At 44.2% G+C, this 14561-nt stretch overlaps 1 protein-coding gene across 4 annotated transcripts in view; it reads right to left on the bottom strand.

Annotated features, from left to right (window-relative positions):
• The window catches only part of col14a1a (collagen, type XIV, alpha 1a), a 219484-nt gene that overhangs the window by 182859 nt on the left and 22064 nt on the right, over positions 1 to 14561 (bottom strand). For all 4 annotated transcript variants that reach the window (XM_073050216.1, XM_073050223.1, XM_073050227.1 and 1 more), the window contains exon 4: positions 2687 to 2830. In XM_073050216.1, coding sequence (XP_072906317.1) covers positions 2687 to 2830 — 144 coding nt within the window. The remainder of the gene's footprint in view (positions 1 to 2686; positions 2831 to 14561) is intronic.

Raw genomic sequence — 14561 nt, 5'->3', positions numbered from 1 at the left:
GACCAAGTGTAGATCCAACCTGTCCAACCATAAGACAACCCCTTCATCCCGAGTATCAATCCAGTCATTAGATAGGCCTCCAAACCGAGTACTGTACACCCATTCTTAAATAAAAACCAAAACCACACACTTCTACAAGTGTGGTCTCAATGATGCCTTGTGCAGACACAGCAAGACATTTCTGCTTTTAAAGCCCAACTGCTTTGGAAAAGCAGCCAACATTCCACCTGCCTTAAACTCTGTTAGCGCGACACACTTGGAAACTTTTATGGTATGAGATTAGCTGATTTTCCAGACCATTAAATGGTTTTTTTTTTACTCTTCCAAGATGCCTTAATTTTTTTCTTTAAATGTTACACAGTGTGATCATCTTTCCCCCCAGTGAACCCAGTAAGTTTAAAGTGACAAAGACATACACTGCAGGCACAGAGCACAACAAATTTTACTTGTAGATTATCATTAGTTATACCTGCATGTTATAGGTGCATCATCCCTTTTTACCTCAACATTCTCAAATCTCTCTCCAGTTAAACAAAGTTCTTCCTTTCTGTTCCAACATACTAAGCGGTGACCCCTGATTCCCCTCATTGTCCTCTACCTGCCAAATACATCCACCCACTCATTTAGAAATATCCCTTTGCAGAGTCTGTATCCTCTCACAGTCTGCGTTGCCACCCACCTTTGTATTATTGGTCCCCCAGTCCCTTCATCACAGTCAGTAATCAGCATCTAACCAGCTGTATGCACAGCTTCCCACCCCTGCTTGTTTGAGTTTGTGTCTATTTTGCTGCAGTGTTATCCAATCTTTGTCTCGGAACTATTTAAAAACTTTCCCACAAAACCCCTTTTCAAAAGGTTATTCACCAGGACCAGTTGATAACAGAAGGCTGGAAAACAATTAATGAGCAAAGTGTTGATTGATAAGTGATAGTTTATCACAAAATAATCCTTTTAGACCTGATATTGAAAAGTACACAGAAGCTAGATGCACAGGAACAGACAGTTGGACCCACCATGTCTAAGCCAAACACAATGACAAATTAGACTGGTCTCTTCTGCCTGCACATGATCGATATTCCTCCATTCCTACCTGCCTATCTACAAGCCTTTCAAATGCATCTGCATGCATAAAACATGTTTTGCCTTGCTTCCTGCCTGTTCATATGTCTAAGTGCTTCTTAAACATTGCTATCATATCTGTTTCTGTTAACAGCCCATTCCAAGCACCTACCATATTCTGTACAAAATAAACATTCCCCAACAACCTCCTTTAAACTCCCCCCCCCCCCACCTTAAGGATACACCCTCTAGTAGCCAACATTTCTACCCCGAGAAAAATAGTTCTAGCGGTCTTTCCTATCTAGGCTTATAATTTTATAAGCTTCTCAAAGAAAGTTGTCTGAATAAAAATAGTACATAGTCAAAATATGTTCTTAATAACCTGGAATGTACTGCCTAAAAACAGCATATTTAACAACAAAAGCAGTGTCAGTAATAATGATGAATATGTACTTAAAGAGGAAATATTGATAGGTCTCTGGGGAATGAAGAGGGCAGTGGGACTGATTGCTAAATTTATTCCAATAAACGGTTTATGCTCAATAGGTCAAATTAAATTCCTTGTGGAAACCTGATTGGTTGAGGACTAACCAATCAGGAGGGACGGACTACAGGGTTATAAATACCACTGGACTAGACATGCCCTGGCATCATCCCTGATGAAGATGGCAGAGTTAATCATCAAAACGTCATCTATAATCGATACCTATACCTGGCTGGAAGCCTAAGGAGAGTTTATTCATTCTTGCAGTTACTCTATCATTCAGTGAAAGTTTATATAAAATCTTCAGCCTAATCTTGTATAGTAAACAGCTACTTATGTTCATGAAGATGACCAATTTGGAGCTGTTCGAATTATAGAACTATCATTCAGTGATAACTTTAACAACATTATTAAGATTCTCTCGCTGTTACCCTAGATTACAGGAAGAGCCATAACCATTGATTGCTGATATCCTGAACTATTTACAGCTCCAAAATCTGTTACTGGAGCCTAACAAAGTTAGGTCTAAACAAAGTTGTATAATTTACAAACATGCAGTTTAGTCCATAACACTTTCAAAGAGCAACACAAAATTTTTCAGCTTCACTGAAGTGATCAACAATGGCATGTTACTTTACAGGAATGTTATCAATAAAACTGACCCCAAATGCAGCAAAAAAATACAGCAGGGAACAAAAGCCAAGTTGGAGAAGTAGTTTCAGGAGCAAATAGAAGAAGCGAAGAGATTTACGAAGGGGAGATCTAAAACCAAGATCCAGGCAGAAGGTTGGGCTGCAGGCGGGGAAGCCATTCTCCACAGCTCAGAGCAGGAACACAGAGATCCCCAAGGTCTGACCAGTGGGACAGGAGGGGCTGTGGAAGGATTTAAAAACAAGGAAGAGAACTTTTAAAATCAGGCTTTGTTGAACTGACAAACCATATAGGGGGCAACGTGAGGAGAAGATGGAGCAAGACAGGAGCAGTTTTTACTGAGCTCGAGTTTATAAAGGACAGAAATAGGAGACAATGGAATTGCCATGTTATGACATCGCTCTGTTGTAAATGTGCACCGGATCCGACACAAACTGCATAGCTGGGTTAGGTACCCAGCAACCCCCACCTCATCCAATTTGAGATACTTACTTGTAAACTGGCCCACAGCTGGTGAACTTTCTTTTTTATTGTTGATGGCAAACAGCTGTACAACGTACTCCTGGTTCGGGAGGAGACCTTCCACAACAGCCGCCGTCTCACCCTTCCGTATGCTTAGCATCTGGGGCTTGCCACCTGTTATTTGAAAATAAAGGGAGATGTGAAAGAAAGATGTAAAGCACAAAAAGCGTGGTAATGACGATCTGTATTTATGTAGCAACATAAAATGGTGCAGGACGTCCCACAGATTTCCAGAGACACATTATCAACAAAAGCCACATGTGGAAATACTAGCACAAATGATCAAAACATTTGATAGCAAAGTAAGTTTTCAGGGCGGTCTTCTGCAAAGGGAGAGGTGGGGAGACCTTCAGAGGGAAGTCTAATGAGCGAGGATTTTTTCCCCTCAAAGTAGTGGATCTCTGGAATTCTCTGCCTTGGAGTATTGTGAAGGGTGGATCATTGGAGATATCAAAAGGAGAAGGTAGCAAGTGTCCTGTAAGAAAGATTGAGGAACTGAAGACTGTGGGTATCTGACAAAGAAAAGGGGCAGATCAGGCACGATTGCATTTTAGCAGAGCCAGCTTGAGCTGACAAGAGGCCTACTCCTGTTCTCTTTTTTGGGTGCTCTGTGCAATCTAGCATTCAGGATCTTAACGACTGAAGGCACAAGTACAAGCTGTAGACACTAAATTAGGATGGAACAGTAACATAGTGGTTAGTCCAGTGCTTTGTGTGATCGGGGTTCAAATCCTGCCACTGACTGTGAAGTGTTTGTACGTTCTCCCTGTGAACACACGGGTTTCCTCTGGGTGCCCTCATTCTAAAGACGTACATGTTAAAGTTAGTAGGTTGTGGGTATGCTATGTTGGCACCAGAAGCTTGGAACACTGGCAGGCTGCCCCCGCACGCCCTCAGACTATGTTGGTCTTTGATGCACACAACACACTTCACTGTATATTTCGATGTACATGTGACAAATAAAGCTAATCTCTTTCATCTTGAATTCCCAGACAAGTTTGAGAGAACTGGAAGAGAGTAGATTTTAAAAGAGTTGCGGGACGAGGTTAGAGACAGGGCAGGGGTAAAGCCATGGAGGAGTTTGTAAGCAGGGAGAAATTTTTTTTTTTTATTATTATAAAAAGATATTGTTATGATACCAGCCCCCTCCTTTGTGAGAATTGCAAGAGCCCTAGTGAAAGGGGGGGTCAATGACCCGAGAGAGAGAGCAAGAGAGAGAGAGAGACAGGCTGAATGGACACAGGAAATGGAAAGACAGCGACGTGCTGGATACCGCATTCCACTGGGACAAAAGCTGGCGACTGTGGCATTGTTCTCAGGAGACACCTGGGAACTGCAGACGTGCCAACTCGCAGGGACATTGTAAAGCCCTCGGGCAAAGTGGGCTGGTTGAGAGAGAGATTGCATCACCTGCAACCTGATTGACACCTGAGATCCCGTGAGGCAGTATAAAGAAGGGTCTGAAAGAGGACGACCCTCAGACGCACCAAGGAGACACCAAGAAGCACGATACCGCTTCCCGTGGGAACGGGAAGCCATTTTGAAGGAAGCCACGTGCGTTAAATTCCGAATGCGGGGTTTGTGGCTAGAACCAACGGAAGATCGCTTTTAACTAACAACGGGGAAGATCGCTCCCCTGATTCCACGGATGTTTTGGGCAAGTTTTTCCGTTTATCTCTCTCTCTCTCCAACACGTGAAACCAAAAGGGAAAAGCCTGCAGACTTCAGAGTGACTCTTTATATTTCCAATTGGACTCAGTATTATACCCTAGACAACGAAAGAGCTTATTTCTGAGTGATTATTAATGTACCTGCGTTTTAGATTGAGTATTGACGCATGTTATCTGAATGTTTGTACTAACCTTAATTTTTGTGCCCCTTTATTAATAAAACTTTTGAAAATAGTACCATTGGACTTCAACTGACATATCTATCTTTGCTGGTAAGTGAAACCAGTTACTGGTTTCATAACAAGTGGGGGCTCGTCCGGGATTTGACACCAAAAAGGGGGAGGTCAGTCAATCGGGATTGTAAGTCAAAAAAAAAAATAATTTGGATCTGGTACGCAGGTAGCCAGACAGAAAAACCAGCAAAGATGGACGTGTGTGAATTTATGAAAAACGCGACTGTGGCGGCGCTAGAGGTGAGCACCAAATCAGACTTGTTAAATTTGGCGAAGGGGTTAGAGGTGGAAAACGAGCAGGATCAAGCTGAGAGGCAAAGACAGCATGAAATTCGGATCAGAGAGTTAGCAGCAGCCGAGAGAGCGGCAGCGGGGAGAGAAAGAGAGAGGGAGGAGCTAAGGAGAGAGCGGTTTAATGTTAGTCGGGAGCTGAGAGTAGTACCTCCGTTCGAAGAGACGGATGTTGATAGTTATTTCTTGTTTTTTGAAACGGTGACAGCTATGATGCCGACCCGCAGACGGGCGAGTGCGGTGGCCCCGCCCCTAGAGTCCCAAAGCTATCGCGCATGCGCGGTCACACGCAGCCTGTCCAGAAAAGCAGTGAGCAGTTTAAATCGGGCCAGCAGTAATCTGGCCAAGATGTTTTTACCGACCCTGTACCATGAGGGTTCCGAGGGTGGTAAAACAGAAAGCAGTAAAGTAAAAGGGGGTAAGGGAGAGGAAATAGCCCTGCCCTTAGTGAAGAGAAAGGTCCTAGAGGTAGGAACTAAAGTTGAGAAACGGATAAAGTTGTTAAAATGTCCAGAGTTGGACATGGTTAATCTGTCTGGTTTGGCAGAATTGTTTGAAGAAGTTCAGAGTTCTAAAGGTGTTCTCGATGGTCCCGAGAGTGAAATGAGGGCAGTCTTAGAGAGGAAGGGTATCCTTGCTGTGGAGAAGTCAGCTGAAATGGCCGAGGAGGTTGTTTCAGCTCGCAGGGTTGCGCCTTCCCCAACGGGGGGCTGCCTAGAGAGTAACTGGAAGGATCGGGGGACGTTAGAATTTGAAAAAGGTACGGGTATTGAAAGCCTGGAAGGGGCCAATGTCCCGTTTGAGTGTGTCCAAGATGGGGGCGCACGTGGTGCTGAACCTGGTAACAGAGCTCAGGGGAAGTCTGAGGTGTTTGATTCAGGGGTACGGGGCGGCCGTCTTTGTGGATCAGATAGGGTTGGTTCAGTAGGAAAAGGGTTAACCTTGGTAACCGTGGGAAGTGTGAGTTCCACGGTGTTTGTATTCGAGAGTGGGGCCAAGGTTAATGCCGAATTTAAGGGGGGAATGAGGATTGTTATTGAAGGAAACGGAAAGTCTGTAGTTCCCAAGTCGAAGGAAGAAATGTTAAACCTGGCAGATCGCTCACAGAGTGAGTCGGGAAATAGCGGGGCCCCCCACTCTATTGTTACGCCAGGGTGGGGTGTGAAGAGGTTGCATTCGAAATGCTACCTGAAAGAGGAGTTGGAATTAAAAACAAATAGCCTGAAGGGTCTTGACAGTTTGGGGCATGGTGTTGAAAAAAATAGCCCCGATGAACGAGGCTCAAATGACTCAAAGTCCCAACGGGGGGACTCGCCAGAAAAGAGGTGACGGTTAATGGGGATGCCATTTTTTTTTTTAAACAGCAAAGCAGGTTTTACGGGTTGCGCCAAAGCCTGTGAATAATAAAGACAGACCTTTGGAGACCTGCCGGCGAAGTAAACCGACCGAAACGATTAGTATTCGCATAAACTTTTGTAGATGCACCTAAGCTAAGATCACACCTCCTTAGTTATGTTGCTGAAGAAAGCAAATAAATAAGGTGGTTATTGAGCTGAAGTTTGATGCTACCAGGCGTTAGCATGGCACATGAGGTTAAGGTATTAAAGGAAAGGGGCACTGTACTTGTTACCTGTTTAGATGCTGACTTGAATGTATAACTGTATTACTCTGTAGTGAAAAGAAAAGCTTCTGTATTGTGTTAGATTCAAAATTTCTGTAAGACTCTGTACCACTCTGTGTTTTTAACCGCTGGTAAAAAACCTTTAAGAGGGGAGGTGTTATGATACCAGCCCCCTCCTTTGTGAGAATTGCAAGAGCCCTAGTGAAAGGGGGGGTCAATGACCCGAGAGAGAGAGCAAGAGAGAGAGAGAGACAGGCTGAATGGACACAGGAAATGGAAAGACAGCGACGTGCTGGATACCGCATTCCACTGGGACAAAAGCTGGCGACTGTGGCATTGTTCTCAGGAGACACCTGGGAACTGCAGACGTGCCAACTCGCAGGGACATTGTAAAGCCCTCGGGCAAAGTGGGCTGGTTGAGAGAGATTGCATCACCTGCAACCTGATTGACACCTGAGATCCCGTGAGGCAGTATAAAGAAGGGTCTGAAAGAGGACGACCCTCAGACGCACCAAGGAGACACCAAGAAGCACGATACCGCTTCCCGTGGGAACGGGAAGCCATTTTGAAGGAAGCCACGTGCGTTAAATTCCGAATGCGGGGTTTGTGGCTAGAACCAACGGAAGATCGCTTTTAACTAACAACGGGGAAGATCGCTCCCCTGATTCCACGGATGTTTTGGGCAAGTTTTTCCGTTTATCTCTCTCTCTCTCCAACACGTGAAACCAAAAGGGAAAAGCCTGCAGACTTCAGAGTGACTCTTTATATTTCCAATTGGACTCAGTATTATACCCTAGACAACGAAAGAGCTTATTTCTGAGTGATTATTAATGTACCTGCGTTTTAGATTGAGTATTGACGCATGTTATCTGAATGTTTGTACTAACCTTAATTTTTGTGCCCCTTTATTAATAAAACTTTTGAAAATAGTACCATTGGACTTCAACTGACATATCTATCTTTGCTGGTAAGTGAAACCAGTTACTGGTTTCATAACAATATTGACTACTGAGAATCCAGCACAGCAAGCACAATGCAGGCAGCAGGTTTTGGACAACCAGAGGTTTAAAGAGAAGAGAATCAAGCTGGAGGTAAACAAGTGGTTTGAGTCAGTGACGAACAGAACAGATTAGAGGCCATTCCGACCACTCCTCTCCCCAGTTTCCAACCAATTTCTACATCCTAGCCAATCAGCATTGCAGCTCCATTTACTTGTCCAGCTTCCACAATCTCAGCCCACTGGCCTTAGAAACATCAAACCTATCTATCACAGAGCTAAAGATGTATTTGACTACCAAGCTCAGCTTTCTTCGGATGTCCAAAATTCTGGAGCAAACCCCAAGAATACACTGGCCTGAGTAACACGGAATATTGACACTCAACTATTAATGAGCAGAATTCCTGAAGATGACAGTGTTAGCAGAACACGAACAAGCAGCATTTCCTCATGCCCTCTGCTTCCATCTTGCCACACAGTCCTGAATTATCGAACGCATCCCCGACAGACAAACAGGTAACTTCACAGACAGTGCTGCAGGGTGCAGTACAAAGTAAACAGCCCAGCAAGGAATTATGTCCTCACTTGAAAGGCAGCAGGCCCAACCTTGCCAAATGGATATAATTAATTGCTGCAAATCTTGAACTAATTTGCAATAAAGAATAGTAGTAAGCTAAAACTCTGGAACAGATGTATTAGTAGCAAGTTAAGTGCACAGGATGTTACTGACGTCTGTTGGTCAATCCATTATCTACATACAGTATGGTCGTGTTTTATCGATGTTGCAGGATGATGAACCAGCTATGAGAAGCTCCTTCCAGACAACTCAGATGTGGCTCTTGTTGCTTCTGCTTGTTAGGCAGCCCACAAGGGTTGAGGGTAACTTGCTTCCGGACTGGTTTGTGGGAGTTGCAGAGCCCGAAGAAGCTGATGTGGGATTCTCGGTCTCATCCACAGGCAGGGCAGTAGCTGACTGACACTGCTCACACAAGCTTCTCAGTGCTCCAAACCACAGCCTCAAGCTCCCTTCGCTGCGAGGCCAGGTCTCAAAGAGGTAGCTTTGGAAGGGAATGCCCAAGCCCGGTGCCTTGAGACAAGGAGCTACTGACAATGAAAAACTCGGGAATATTCAACAGACTGGAATTGGAAGAGTGCAGAGATCTGGAAGGTCTGTAGGATCCACAGGGATTGGGACGAGCTGAGGTGAAGGAGGGATTTTCCCACAAGGATCTGCTCAGCTTGTGAGGTTTTGAGCAGACAGAGGAAGCCCTGATCTAAAACTCCCAGAGAACGCGAGGCCCGACTCTGTCTGCTAATAATGACAGGAACAATCCATCAACAGAGCTAACCTGTAACAGGCCCAAAGGCAGTTACAACACCTGGTTTCGGGATGGGTGGGGGCTTACGGAAGATCTTAAGATGATTAAATAGGGCAGAAAGAAAAGTTATTTTCTCTGGAGAACTGACGGGGGAGAAATGCAGAACAAGGCTGAGGGTGGGGGGAGGGTATAAAATAAATTTAGAGAAAGGCTTTTGAAGGTGATGTCAGAAAGCATAAAATGTTAGGAACTTTAGAACCACCACCGTTTCAATGCTGGTCAATTAAAAGCTACTTAACCAAATCCCACCTTCCAACAACATATCGGTGGCACTTCATGTTACAGCAGTCAAATGCACATCCACCTTCTGTTTAAATATGAACAGGTCTCTGTCTCTCACAGCTTTTCAGACAGCAAGTTCCAGACACCATCAATCACCCTGTTTCCTAATTTCCCCCTCGAACTTGTCTATTAATTACTCTGAATCCTGTCCCTGGGATTGGATCCTTCTACTGTATAAATTGAACTACAGCCCCCGTGTAAGCCAGGCTCTCCTCGCCAAGTTATTACAGGGTTCCAAACCCAAGAACTGTCCTTAAACTAAAGGATAGTTTGCAGGTCAGAAATATGACCTCCAGGCAATAATACTTAAATTGAAACATTGGTTTAACGACACGATGCCCTTAGTTGGCCGATGTATTTAAGTCAACCATTCAAATTTCTCTGCCTGAAGCATTGATATTGCAAAGAAACAAGCAAGTCCCCACACGGCAGTAGCCATCAAATCCACCCCACCGGTATCCCAAATGCTCATCCTTATGAACAGGATGTTCACAAATAAAGCATTCATGAGCTGGGGAGGGTCTGTATTGCAGTGCTTGTATGTAGTAAGTTTAGTTTTGAAATTAAACAATGGAGGAACTTCCCATTTGCCCTTTAACCTCCTGCTGGCCTGTTCTGTTACCACTCCAAAGTCTTCTTGCTCCCCCACACCAGTCAATGCCCTCCCGTTTATTGTATGTTCCCTTCCCACACCGTCCCCACTTCACATTCCTCTGCAGAGAATCCCACTCGCCACCGCCCAACCCAACTGAACAGACTATCCTGCTGGTTAAAAGCTCAGACACACGATCACCATTTATATCATCCACAAACACTTTCGACATACCCCCGACACTCATAGAACAAGGGATCACCGGAACAGTCTGCCAGTTACAACACTTCTGCTAATCACTAACCTTTCCTTCTCCAGTGACAGCCCCATCAGACCTTGTTAAAAGACAACTTTATATCCTGCATTCTCTGATTGTCCTTTCTATTACCTCAATGTATCTGTGTGGAATGAACAGTGTGTGAAGTCATGCAAACAAAAGGAATTTTCACTCTATCATGGTACGTGACAATAATAAGCCATTTACCAAAAGCCTTGAAATCTATTTAACCCACATCAATGGACCACCCTCATTGCCCCTCCTGTTGTCTCCTCAAGAGTGCATTAAGCATTGTAAACAGTTGTACTATCTCAAATATGCATCGTCCACATATATATCCTCTGCACTTTCTTCCATGGATCCTTTGCCTCAGTAGTATAGCATGCATAGTAATCCATACAGTTCAACAATGGTTTGTCAGAAGTATCTATAGCGACTAGTTTGCAATAAACCAATGCGAGGTTTTCCCTTTGCTAACCCTCCTTAGTCCTTTTATGTTACTGAGCCCTGAGGAATCATCTCTCCAAGAAAAGATCCAAAAAAAAATCAAAGAGTCAGTTTGTTTTGTCTAACACTAGTTGGAGAGATCTGGTATCATCAATGGAGAAATCAGACCTTTTTCCCTCAGCCACACCATTGAAAAGAGGCATTTTATTACAGGGGAAAAGTAACAAGCTAATAAACTGGCAGGCAGACCCTTCCAGGTGATTCCCAGAGCCCAGAAGAGGCAACATTAAAATACTGCAACTGTAAAACGGGAAAAACTGAGGAAATGCTAAGCTGGAAACTACGTTGGATTCCCACAAGGCATATCCTCAGCTGTTTAATTGTTTTAAATAAAGATGTACATTAATTGACAAGAAATAACTGATATTGTTGCATGCATGAAGTCACCGGACAGAAGTTCTGGTAGAAACGAAGCAGCCTCTTTATTCGACGAAGTTGGATACAGCAGGCATCAGATGGAGGACATTTCGGGGGGTGGGGGGAGAGAAGAGAAAGGTCTCCTGGCCCAAACCTACACATCATTTTATGTGCTAAAGATTAAAGAAAAATTCGGGACAATTCAAACAAATCCATATTTACAAGGCTTCCTTTGAACTGCATGTTCCCTTTCACACCTCCCTCCTTCGCACCCATAGCACAGACACGCACAAGTACAAATTTAAATGAGCATTGTCTAACCATTGTCCGGAGTTGCATTTTAGATTTAATCTTCAATGTATATTCAGATCTGAAGGTTGGTCACTAAAGTCAATATTCACTGTACGTCCTTACCCACAACTGGATACATTGAAAATCTATTATATTTAGTTTTTGGGCTTAGCTATAAAATACTCAAAGTAGCTTTAAGGATGCCTCTATTACTGCAGTGATCGGGGAAAGATCAAAGTTCCATCGTCTCCTGCAGCCTAACACTGATAGGTTTTATCATATGTAGCATGTTGTGAGGTCTCCAGGTAAATGCAAAGTTCAAGCAGAAGACCTTTCCGGGCAGTGAATCTCCACCCTGGACTGCTCCCATGGCATCAGAAACAGATTATAGGAGTGGTCAGTAAGGCTCCTTCAATATTTCTGCTATTCAACACTCCGCATGTGGAAACAGATACAGCCCATAAGGTTCAACAATATTCTATCAAAATGACAAGGCAAAGTGCCTGGATCCTGAAGCTGTTCACAAAACGTGATCTAGGCAGGATCTAGAAAGGAAGAAAGCAAGGACTGCCCATGTTAGTGTCTCCTCAAAGATTTAATTCGGTTAAAATGGCTTAAGAAATCTCAGCCCATAAAAAGGCACAAAAACATTAGAAGTTGTAACTTTTGAAGTTTACTTACAAACAGCTCAAGACATTTGTGTGAAGGTCCACTTTAGCCTGCACACCTGAATGCCCAGTCAGTAATCCGATTAGTTTGAACAGCAGTAAATATCACAAGGCAAGAGACTGCTTCCAACGTACACGTTGGTGTCATCTCACCCCAGCCCATTCCTTCAGAACAAGCACAAAACAAAGGCCGACATTCCTTTGCATGGTCTAAGTAATAACGGCACTGACAAAGGGATCAAATTTTGGATGGGATGTTAAATTAAATCCCAGCTTCCCTTCTAAAGAGATTCAAAGAGATTCCTGGGTTTTATTTCAAAGGAGTATCATCTCCAGTATTCTGGTTGATACATATCCTCTGACATTAAACACAAATAGATTATCTCCACATTGCTGAGTATGGAAGATGAACGCATGCAAATTGGTTGCTAAGTTACATAAAACAGGGACAAAAGTTCAAAACCATTTATTGGCTGCAAGGCACTTTGGAACATCCTGAAAATGAAGCAGAAGGCACTACAGAAGCAGGTTTTGCACACAGATTGCTCTCCTTCACCCTCACTCGCCGGGGAATGAGTACTCTCCATTCTGCTTCAGTAACTTCACCAGAGATTGCGGTAGATTTATGGTCCTGATTCTGGACACCCAAGTAGAAGATGACTTTCTCACATCTGGAGGTCAATTCAAATTTTTTTGTTGGAGAACATTTGGAAGGAAAATGGAATGGGAAAATGGAGTTAAGGTGCAAACAGTCCTAAAGCAACAGAAGCTGAAGCATCTTCAAAGGCTGCCCATGCCATGGTCCCATTAACAGGAGCAGACTGGGAGGTGATGATGGATGCTCTTCAATCCATCCTGACAGCTGTCCATCATCAACTCATTCCTGTGCTTCTGCCACTTAGTTCAACAGGTACTGAGAGCAGCAGCTGAATGTGGGGCCTCGGGACTGGAGGCCCAGAGGCCTCTCCTGGAGTTGGAGGACTTTCCATGTTTGTGGATAGGAGAGAAGGTGGAAGAGGAAAGGGTCTTCTACAACAGTGCTAATTTTTCCCCAACATAACAAAAGCAGATTGAGAAACATTTACAACTGCAGAGATTTACGGTTGACTATTACCAGTAGATAATCTCACTGAACACAAATCTAATGCAAGGCAACCACCCTGATGTTAACTCTCCGGGGCCCAAAGCGGTGTCCTAACTGCATTCCCCAGGCAAAACCCAACTCACAGCTACTCAGCGACCAAAACCTTGCAGTGATGATATTTTTAAAAAGAATATCTTAAAGCAGGAAAGCACATTGGAAAAAGCAGGGAGATTGGGGTCGGGGGGTGGATTCCAAAGCAGATGAATAACAAACAAGAAAGCGAAGTTTGTGGATGATCAAGGGGCCAGAAACAGATGGACTCAAACTTCTCTGGACTCTGAAAGAGATGACAGAGAAGGGAAAGGATTTAAAAACAATAAAATATACTTTAGGAATCAACAGGAAGCAAATCTCACACTTGCCTGGAGTGAAAACTAGAGCCTCACCTTCAGGATTAGCGAACAAGGTTTGCTGCCCAAATTGTTGCAGCTTTCTCCACACCTGGGATCATTTACTCACACCCAACCCTACGTTTTACAGATAGCATTAAGCATGCCGATTACTTTTGTTGGAGAACATCTCAAAACAAAGAGGCTGCTTGGCCTTTTGGTTCCTTTCCTGCTCCCAATCACCGCTTAGACTTTAAAATCTCTCCCTTTTCCATATAGACTTCCAAGAAAGAAAATGCCAAGACATTCCTAACACCTATAATGGTTCACAAGACTCCAAAGAAAAATTAAATGCAGTTCAGTACTGAAACACTGAGCCCACTTATTAAGATTGTTTCTTGGACACAGAAGTGAGAATGGCCGAGGGCACATTGCACCGCTAGTGCTAGGTTCCCATTTACTACCTAAATTTAGATAACATCAAGGTTTATCACTTCATTGATCTGTGTCAAGGACACAGATGTTGTTATCCCATTCTGTGCCTTGTGGCACATAGGGCAGCAACCTCGCAGTTTCATTAGCATTTTTACCTGTTGGTTTTTATGAGGCTGAGTTGCTAGCTCGATGCCCAGCCCAGCATGGAGGGAAGGCGTGCAAGGAGCCGGCCGGATTCGAACCCAGGACCACTCGCCTCAAAGTCCGGCGCTGATGCCACTGCACCACCAGCCGGCTGACTATGCTGCTGCAATTAATAATGGCCAAACATTGTTCATGGTGGAACAATCAGCACTGGATCACAAGCATGAAGCGAGATCTTCACGACTGATAATTAGGGCATCTCCTAAGAATGCCAAGCACCTTCAGGCTCTCTTTATTGTTGGTGCATGGACCAGTGGTTAAGGTGTCGGTCTAGTGATCTGAAGGTCGCTAGTTCGAGCCTCGGCTAAGACAGCGTGTTGTGTCCTTGAGCGAGGCACTTAACCACACATTGCTCTGCGACGACACCGGTACCAAGCTGTATCGGCCCTTGCCCTTCCCTTGGACAACATCGGTGGCGTGGAGAGGGGAGACTTGCAGCATGGGCAACTGCCAGTCTCCCATACAACCCTGCCCAGGCCTGCACCCTGGAAACTTTCCAAGGCAAAAATCCATGGTCTCGCGAGATGCTTGTAAAAGTATTACTTGAGCATGAAAATAAACACTACTA

This window comes from Hemitrygon akajei, chromosome 1 (genome assembly GCF_048418815.1).
Source record: "Hemitrygon akajei chromosome 1, sHemAka1.3, whole genome shotgun sequence".
In the NCBI taxonomy this organism is placed as follows: domain Eukaryota; kingdom Metazoa; phylum Chordata; class Chondrichthyes; order Myliobatiformes; family Dasyatidae; genus Hemitrygon; species Hemitrygon akajei.
The sequence above is the reverse complement of the archived record's forward strand: the minus strand, read 5'-3'. Positions and strand labels throughout refer to the sequence as shown.